At 37.0% G+C, this 10,000-nt stretch overlaps 2 protein-coding genes across 2 annotated transcripts in view; one reads left to right on the plus strand and one right to left on the minus strand.

Moving 5' to 3' along the window:
* The first annotated feature begins 45 nt into the window (after positions 1-45).
* Positions 46-8,159, plus strand: LOC137997222 (uncharacterized). The gene is made up of 8 exons (XM_068843095.1): positions 46-172; positions 635-727; positions 1,533-1,733; positions 2,150-3,868; positions 5,360-5,491; positions 5,987-6,076; positions 7,261-7,339; positions 7,874-8,159. Exons 1-8 carry the CDS (start codon positions 73-75, stop codon positions 8,010-8,012), a joined length of 2,553 nt encoding a protein of 850 aa, XP_068699196.1. The 5' UTR covers positions 46-72; the 3' UTR covers positions 8,013-8,159.
* A 298-nt stretch (positions 8,160-8,457) lies between these two features.
* The window catches only part of LOC137997223 (EEF1A lysine methyltransferase 4-like), a 2,750-nt gene continuing 1,207 nt past the window's right edge, over positions 8,458-10,000 (minus strand). Inside the window, exon 2 of the mRNA XM_068843096.1 lies at positions 8,458-9,188. Within this exon, the coding sequence (XP_068699197.1) occupies positions 8,877-9,188 (312 nt within the window). The 3' untranslated portion in view covers positions 8,458-8,876. The remainder of the gene's footprint in view (positions 9,189-10,000) is intronic.

A 10,000-nucleotide genomic window follows, 5' to 3' on the forward strand; every position in this document is an offset into this window, starting at 1 on the left:
CAAACATAATGTGCTGGCTTTTTCACAATCCTTCGGAGCTATCCCCAGACTTCTTCGGTGAGATAATTCAATATGGAGGACGAAACTCGTTGTGTTATTCCCAAACTTGAAGACCTATGTGCTAAGTTTATACGTGACAATGTCAACTCTTGGAAACCTGAAGACTTTTTAGGTAAGAAACTGTGATGACTCCATTATGGAATTTCAAGTTTTTCGTGTTTTTGAAGGGTGCTTCCAAGTTGAACTCCCAGTTGAAAAGCTCCCAACGGGCACGATGGCTCAGTTAATAGTTGAGCAAGTGGAGTACAATCGCATGTAGTGAGCTACAATCGTGGACAAAACTCTAAGAAAATTAAACTTCCAAGCGCTTTCAGTTATAAGCAAACCATTTAACTCTTCCACTTCTTGAGTGGTCTATCCAAAAAAATCAGAAATTTGACAAAAACTTTGGAAAACTTAAAAAGAAATGTCTATCTGTGAATTATGAATAATCCGTCTATTGAAATTTTTTGCCTTCTATTAGAGTTATTGTACATGCACATGTAGGTGAAATATACACATTTGATTTCAGATGTCAGTCCAAAGGTACATTTCCATTCTGATTATGTTTTTTTCTACTTTGGTGTATTCTTAGTAATTCCACGACACTTGTTTTTCCCATTCTTGGAGAAGCTACAGCCCCTGGAAATTGAAAGGCTTGAAATCTCAGGAATCTTATCAAGAATGGGTATGTAATTTCTCGAGAATCTGGTATTTGTTCCTGGATAGCTACTTTTCACAAAGTGAATTTACTTGATACTATAATCAACTGATGCATCAAGAGAAATTTACAATGTAACCATGTATTTCAAAAGAGAAAATTTAATTAAAGCCCAGTACATTGTTGGGTTGCAATGGCTTTTGGCATGCAAGGTTCCTGGGGGTTCCCCATTGACGAGTAAAATCATCTGGCATTAGACAGAGTAAAATACTCTGGCGTTAGACAGAATAAAATACTAAATATGGCTGGTCTAGGCTCAGGTTTAGGGGTGAAAGGGTTAATACCATGACAGACTGTGTGTTAGACTCTGTGGATCCTATTAGTAATTTGCATTATTCAATTATTCCTGTTTTTAATGTAAGTTATGGACATTTAGTTGAGGAGATCCAATGTACTGTAAGCTAGTACACAGTAGGCTGGACCCGGTTGTTCGAAAGCTGATTAACTTGATCCAAGATTAGCGTAAACTTTTGTTCCATGTTTTCAACTTTTTGGTGAAAGTTTCTTTTGCTTATTTTTGTTTTTCAAGCTGGACTTCTTCTAATGTAAAGTTTTGCCAAATATAGCTGTATCAGCATTGAACAGAATTTGGGAAAGAGAAATAATCTCCTTGGTTTAGTTTTTTTATCTGGGATTAGCGTTAATAAGCTATTGAACAACTGGGCCCTGGAGCACTGGTAATATGTGTATGGCCACCATGGTAGTTCTGACGTTTCTTGCTCCCTTAGTTTAATTTCATCTTTGTGTTTCTGTTAATTTTCCACATTTGTAGGAATTAATACCAGTTATCTTTGGCAAGATATGTATTGTTCGCGTTGGCCAAAAAAGAGAAAGTGGCCAAAGGTGTACTTTAAGTGGAAGGGAGCTGCACAGGATCATGAAACCTGGAGAGTTTACTACCTGCAAAGGCACATGCAAGATGCTATCAATGTTAATGGTTGCACAGGAAATGAAGACTGCTCTTTGCCTGCAGGTACTGAGTACAAAAAGATGTTTAAAACAGATTTTTTCATCAGCTTTACATGTACAGTGTACATCAGACAGTATACTTTGTACATCTACTGTAATGTACTGTTAATGTGTGCAGTCAGATGTATCATAATTGCCTCCTTTCTTGATCCTTTCCATTAAAGTGCTACCCTGCGAGCAGAGTCTCCTTCGATCTTTCACAATTTTGCATGATAGTTTTTTGCATAATAGCCCTTTTCTTATCACACCTTATCAGAAGGCCTGACATTTTAGTTGTTTTTTTTTTATTATTATTGAAAATGACTGCAAAGTACTATTACAGTAAATTTAATGAAACATAAGTTACCGGTACTCCTTTTGAACTTGTTAAGATGTTTCACTTCAACTTTATAATTGCTTCAAATTTCACTTCCTTTGCAGGGCACGAAGATCTTCAAAATATCATTTCAGTTTGTGGAAAGTATACCACCTATCTCAGGCTTTATAACGGGGCTTGTATCTACCTAGCAAAACACTGGGAAATTTGCCAGCAGGTTGCTGAGCATGTCGAATTCTTAGAGGTTTTCATGCTTCGAGACAATGGAGAAGGTGCACTGTGCTACCTTCTTCGAGCATTTGGGGCAAAGAATTTGAAATCTGTGAGCTTTAGTTTTTGCAGAGTGGACAGTCTTCAAATTTGGCACAACATTTTTAGTTCTCTGTTGCCAACAAACTCTCAGACAAGGGACTGTTTGACTTGCGTAGGAAAAAATACAGGAAATGCATGTAGTGTTGAATTGGAGAATGAAAATTCCATCAGGGAAACTGATAAAACAGACATGAATATAATGCATCAACAATGGGATCACAAACAATCAGAATTAAAGACCTCCTTTACAAGAACAGGTCAAAGGTGCAATGACACAGCTAACAGTATTTACGTGCCATCTTCCCAAAGTACAGAGGGCGTGAATATTTATGACTTCTCTGATAGCATTGACAGCTTTCTCACTCAAAGCAGTGCTTTTAATGCAGGAGTTTGTGATGTATGTTTACAACAGTCTTGTCTTACTGAAAGCTCATCCAGCAGTGACTCAGACCTGTACGATGACATTTTTGCTTCATGTGCATGTAGGCGTCGGCAACTGACACATCAGTTACATGTAAGAGAGCCTTTTGAGGAAATTTGTGCTGATTCAGACACACGAGATCGAATCACTGCTGAATCATTCAAACTTTCATCCAGGTTGACCAATTTATCAAATCCTGTATTTTCCTTAAAGCACTTTGAACTAGTTGCAGTCCGATTTCAGCAAGATGCCGTCTTGGAATTCTTTTTAAACTGTCTTAACCACTGTGTGAAGCTGGAATCTCTAACTTTTGAGGATAATCATCTGGGCTTTGTGTTACAAAAACCTCAGTTGTTGAAGAAATTCGTCAACACATTATCCTTTCTGTGCACCAAAGGTCAACTGCAATCACTTAAAATCACTGATAACATGATGGATGACAAAGCATCAATTCCTCTCATTGAGAAGCTTGTTGCGTCATTCTGCCTTACTTGTAACAGTGCTGCAAAGTCTCTGAAAAACCTAGTGTTTTCTTCCTTCCTTGTTTCTGCTGCAGCATTTTCTTCATGTATAGGAAGAGCAATCAGAGATCATTGTATATGTGAATGGAAAAATAACCCGTCAACAGCAGCGATGTCAAGTGAATCCAGAAAAAAGAATGCTCAATCATTGGGTTGGGAAATGCTCCATGTAGGTTGTGAAGAGCACTATGGTAGTGACAGACCAGGCAACAAAAGTGGTTCCAACAGAAGCATTACAGGTTCAACACAAGCAGGCTCTACTTTCAAGGATAAAGAAAGTCAGTATTCTGATTTTCTAGAGCATTGTAGTGGGATCTGTGCAGAAGAGGGAAACAGAACAAAAGAAAGGCAATCAGCTTCCTTTGGATGTGATACCGGTACTAAGAACACCAACGGCAACTCTGCAGTTATCGGAATCCAGGAGCTACACCTAACATGTATGCTCTTTGATCAAGGAGCAAGCTTGATTGCTGACGGACTACAGTCAAACTGTTCACTCTATTCGCTGAGCTTGATTGATTGTGATATCTCAACGCCTGGGCTCGCTGGCATTTTTCATTCCTTGACAGGTGAGACAGCAAATTGTAACATAAGCACACAATGTACGAGTGTCCACAAATTACCTGTACATGTATAATGAATGTCATCATGAACTACTGACTGTGCAATATGGTGGAAATTGAGGGGGAAAGGAGAAGTGTTAAGAAGTAGTACAGGTTTACAACACAACTGCCAACGAGCTGGGTCAGGTGGTTGAGAATGAAACTATGGTGCTGGAGGTCAAAGCTTGCGCATCCCAGCTGCACGAAACCCCCAGGGTCATAAAATTACTGAGGAGAAAGTTCTTTTTTTTGTAATTATTACATTGTTCTTCAAATCTTTTTGAATAAGCTGAACTACAAACTGTGGGTGCCTATCTCACAACCCTTGCTGTTAACACTGTGGGACATTTAAAGAACCCACACACTGCTTTCAAAGAGAAGGGCATGGAATTTCCAGTGGCATGGTATATCTCTGCATGGTCGATATGGCTGGACTAGTTTGATAGGCTTCTGAGCAAACAAGACCACAAAAAAAGTACAGAAGTCGGGATCTTTGCCTCAGGCAAAAATTGAAATTGCAATAATATTCCAGGGACAATGACAATCACAGTGTGGCATTAACAGTGACAAGAACTACAAAAAATGACAATAGGGAGTTTATTTAAGCAAGGACATCAGCAGTGTTGAAACGAAAAAATCACTGCAAAATATAGCTTAAAGCCAATTATTCCATTTTGTTCACCTTGTATAATACAGGCAAACTATCTGGATGGTAACTGGATGGGTATGAACCATTTTAAAGCAAAAAAGAAAAAGAATGCTTCAATACATTTTATAATTATGCCAAAAATTTGGCCATTTCGCATTGATGTTTTGTCAAGTATGGCAAAAAAGGCACGGAAATGCATGATGCATGAGCAGCACAATTATTTTTCCTTTTTTAACTAACCGATCATATTCTTCCCTTGTGGCACTGTCATTGCCAACTAGCCGTTGTCTTTGCATGAACTCCCTGATGTCGATGGCACAACAGTGACAGTGTCAATGTCAAGGACAAGACAATGTCAATAAAAATGGCCATGACGAAGAAAGTAACATGATTGTGATTAATTTTCAATTTGTGTTCAGTGATTCTTCCTTTTGAAGTCAATCTCAATTTTCTAATTTATTCAGTTACCGTAGTCATTTATTTATAATAATAATAATAATAATAATATTATTATTATTATTATTATTATTATTATTATTATTATCATCATCATTAATTTAATGTCACCATCTTCTTTACAATATTATTGTTGTTAGAATACCATCTTTGAACATTATTTTAAACTCAGGTTAATTGCCCAGCTCTGACAAGGCTCCTGTAGCTCGGTAGTACTGTACAGTCATGTAAACGTATCTGTCAGCATCAGAACTACATTGTAGTTATCCGTTGGCTACACGTTTGATTCGTGTCAGGTCACTAGGATTATGCAGGGGTTGTTCTTTAGGAAACCAATGATATCTATTTAATAGGTAATCAAGTTTTAAAGCATCTCAATGTGAGGGGCAACAGTTATGATTCCAGCAACAATGACAGTCTGGCAAGAATGCTGAATCTAAACAAGACACTCACTGAATTGAATCTGAGCAGTTGTAAACTGGGAGGTAAATGAACATAATTATTGTTGCTGTCAATTTGCGTGTTTATACACTTCATGTACCTTAGTAATGAAACCTTACTATAAAATTATTGCTAACTAGTGGAAGGAGAGTTTGCACACCACAGTACCAACAGAAACCCCTGACTCAAAAATATCTTAAACACCAACACTGATAAATTTGATTCTTAGACTACATAAATCAGATGCCTAAACAGCCAACGTGCTTTTTGTTAGCTACAATCCTGAACATAAGAAAAATTGGAAAGGAAAGTGGAGGATTTTAAAGAAAAATGTATTGTCACAGTGTTGTTTTCCTGCAGCAACGCTTCAAGTGCACCATATTCACATGTTTGCACAAAGAAAACCCCTGTGTGCACAAATTTTTGTACAATCCAACAGCTTCATATATATGTATTGGTCAGCATCTGTTCTTAACTGCAATAATTTTAATAATTCTTATTATTAATGAGTAACTTGTCCCCTTTGTTCACTCTCAAAGAATATACATCAGATTTCAGCAAGAATTTAATTCATGCATTGTGCATGAACAGCACAGTAACCTGTTTGAAGTTAAAGGACAATAGATTAGGTGAGATTGACTGCCATGCGATAATATTAGAATTAATCAATTATAAAATTAATCAGTCTTGGATATTGCATTTCTGACATTCTGAATGGCTCACGCAGTCCCAGTTTATATTACGTATATCCTATATGGAAACTGATTTCACTGGTTGTACAACTTTCTTTCATGTTGTAAAAGTGAAATAGTTCAGAGCTTGAACAAAACAATAGCATCATTTGATTTCATTCACATTTGTTGGATATGAGAATGGTGACAGCCATCTTATATCCTGAGCACATGCAGTTCATGGAATAATAAATATTATTATATGACTAGCTCCGTGAGCGGGCAAGATGAACCAAATTGCGCGCTCTGATTGGCTACCCGAGCGGGCAAGATGGAGCGATACTGCCCGCTCGGGATTTCTCGCTTGGTCCCGCAAGATCAAAGATCATTTTTTGGTGTTTTAAGTCATATAATAAATCCTTTATTGACCAAGATTGTTCGGTCAAGATGACTGGATATTGGCCTCGTTCTTTTTTTGCGTGTTTATGGACCTCGACTTCGTCTCGGTCCATAAACACGCAAAAAAAGAACTTGGCCAATATCCAGTCATCTTGACCTCACGCTTGGTCAATAACCCATACATAATTGTTTTCAAAAATATTTTCACTTATTTTGGTGAAGCTTACAATGTAAATAAACCCTAATTTCAAATAATTATCTCCATTGTCTATCCTGTACAATTTAGATGGCATTTGTCACTTTTCATTTTCAGTGATACCATCTACTAAAAGCACAACCATCCTCTTGCTGAATTATAGTTACTGTAGTGCTCATTGTTTAACTTCGGTTGATTCAAAGAAACTTGAAAATTAACTTCTACCTTCCTTTGTCAAGTTTCTAATAAAAATATTAACTGGGATTCATTTATAGAGCTGCCATGAGGAATTTTGTCGTATGTCACTCCAATGAAAACCGCCCCAAAATTACTACTGTTAGCAAGACTGCATGTACTTCCTCTAGAAAAGGATTGCATTTTGAGATAATAAGACCAGAAATATGTTGCAGAATTTTTAACTCCGTTGTCAATTACAATGTAATAGAGATTTTACCCAACCCTTCTTTTATTAAATTATTTTTTTGCAAGTACTTTGGGAGAGTTTTCATTCTTAATTTTGTGTTGAGAGTGAGATTTTTTTTTTAAGGTGATGCTCATGTTGCTGCCCTATCGCAAGTGTTAACTCATCCATGTCAAAACTCAAGAATCACTAAGTTAGACCTCAGGTAGAATGTATAAGTACTGTCATTGTACATGTAAATGTGAGATATACATGTAACAAGGAATGTCATAACATAGCAAACAAACCCAGTGAACTGTGCTGGTTCTTCATAATCTGCACACTGATGATGTAGACAAAATGTACATGTAACTTTTGTTTGCCCTCACAGAAAATGCACCAGTAATGTTATAGAACAAATTGTGCATAAACCTGATTGTCAAGCACTTTGGAAAAGAGAAAACCAAAAGCGGCTACAGAGTTCCTGGAACATCTCTTACCCATTCTTGTACTCTTTGTGAGATGATCTGTTCAAATTCCCTCATACCCCAAAAAACTAGTAAATAAATACTATTCATCCGGGATATGAGTGTAAACCAACAACAATATAACAACTAACAATATATGGCAGGTTGTATTACATGGACAAGCTGAAGGGAAGTTTGTAGATCTATGCGATACCATTGCCGCTTCTACTGTCAAATTACTTGTATTGTTTCCAGGAACAAATCTTCCAAAGCTTCTTTTCTTTTATATCTAGGAAGAATCCCATATCAGTGGAATGTTTATCAGCTTTATCTTCATCCCTTCAGTGCAATAATCCAAGAAAACTTGATGAGGTGAAAGTAACGGGAAATATTCTTGACCCCAAAACGTACCAAGTCCTTTCACAGTTATGAATTGTAGTTCAAAATGTGGAGGCAGAACATTTAGACAAGGCAACTTTGTTTGCAGATTTCGTAAGTCAGATGTGACTTACAGTGTAAACATTTGTCAAACAAAAACAAAGGGATCAGACGCATTTTAAAGTTTGTGTTTTAATACATAATATATGTAATTTGGTGATTAAATGTCCATGGAAAAGAACAGTAACTGCTTTGTTACAGCAGTTGTAAGCTGCACGTCCTTGAGTTCCCGTCCAATAAGCAGTATACTACAATGTCCATTAAAACCCTGTAATGGTATCTGTGCAAAATAATAATAGACTTTTCATAATCAAGTATTTTCACTTACCATAATCTAGTGTTAAAAATGGTCAATCGTGATGTAGATTACTACAGTTCAGTTGCTTATTGCTTAACAGATGAGTTGTTATCATTGCACTACATGTACATCACAAGGCAAATAAAATGAAATTTAATGCTCAATAGGTGCTAATTGCTTTTTTTGTGGATTTTGTTCCTCCCTCCATCTCATTTCTAAAGTAATTACTCCATTAAATTTGTGTATTGTGGTGGTGTCTAGTGGTTTTGTGTCAAAGGGATCCTATGAAATAATGTTATTGTGAATACTTAAAATTTGTAGAGAAAGAACTTCTGAGTCTAATCCCCAATCTGTTTCTGAGTTTTTCCTTTAGTAACGTCCAAGTAAAAAAGTTTCCAAATAATTTACTAACAGTGTACATGTATATTTGTACGGTGTCTTGTTATATTGCCAACAGTTTTTGGAATGATAAATCCAGAAATACAACAGGGATGGGCATTAGTGCCTTACCAGAGAACTGTTGCATACAGTACAGCACTTTCACTCCAAAGTACTGTATGCTATAAAGTTATATTACACAAAAACTCTTCATTGTCTTCTGGTGTAAACTGCTCTTGCGAGGTCACATTTCTCCCCTTGCAGTCCTTAGCATGCTTCCTCCTACTTTCCACACGCATTTCCAGAAACTTGTCATCCTCACTTAGTTGCTGGCCCTTTTCCATCACATAGAAGAAAAAATGAAATGACTCTCCAAATGTACTTGTGGAAATTGACCAGCCATACTGTGACTTGGCCAAAAGTGGCTTCCTGAAATGCGGCTGGGAAAATGTGATGGAAATGAAGCGTCCTCCTGTTGTAAGGATCTGGGAAACCTAACAAGAAAAACCTTAATTTGTTATTTAACTTCTGAGGTTCCAACCTACCTCTGTTGACCAAAATAATTTTCCCTTTCCCATCCATGGAATATTAGCTTTTGCAATATTGTAAATGATTGGAACCCAGGAGTCGTATCGTAATTACAGTGAAGTACAGTGTACAATTGTCGAGGTGATTGTGGTCTTGAGAAGGACTGTTTACAATCACATTTACTGACCTTTCGACAACCTGAACAGAAGTCATTTTCGGAGTCAAGTGATTTGTGTAACATCAGTAGTTTAATGCTATAAAAACGCTGATCAGTGATTGGCGTATTTTGATCTGTGCGTTTCGATCCATTTTGAATCTGAAGATCACCTCTGCTCAGGTTATCAAAACATCAAGCAATGCCATCCTAAACAGCCCTGCCTATACACGTAGGAGGACTACACTCAACCGGATGATCGTACTTCTCTTAATTTTTGCAGCAAATGCCTATGAAATTATTGCTGTCTCTAAAGCAGAATTTTAAACCTTGGCCCAGAAATCCACAGACAATCCCTGTTATCATAAAACTACAAAGTATATGCTCCTTGATCACTTCTTTTATTTTCACAGAACATCAACAGAGTTGAAGTTTCAGAAGGCAGTGTTTTCAATAAGTACTGACAGCTGACAAAAAGCATTGGCTACTTCATGCAGAGAAGTTGGCTACTATTTTCCCCTAAATTGAAGTAATTCAAGTCAGATTCTTTCAACCTAAGATTAAGGTTAATTTTGACGGTGACAATAGTCACTTGCTCTTCACTGATTGGTTGACTCAGTCTTG

Source organism: Montipora foliosa, chromosome 3, assembly GCF_036669935.1.
Source record: "Montipora foliosa isolate CH-2021 chromosome 3, ASM3666993v2, whole genome shotgun sequence".
NCBI lineage: Eukaryota > Metazoa > Cnidaria > Anthozoa > Scleractinia > Acroporidae > Montipora > Montipora foliosa.

Bases quoted from the DNA above. Each gene is read 5' to 3' on its own strand.
- LOC137997222 (XM_068843095.1), top strand. From the start codon at position 73: ATGGAGGACGAAACTCGTTGTGTTATTCCCAAACTTGAAGACCTATGT. The intron at 3,869-5,359 runs GTGAGACAGCAA...TCTATTTAATAG, and splicing joins CATTTTTCATTCCTTGACAG to GTAATCAAGTTTTAAAGCAT. The intron at 5,492-5,986 runs GTAAATGAACAT...TCACTCTCAAAG, and splicing joins GAGCAGTTGTAAACTGGGAG to AATATACATCAGATTTCAGC.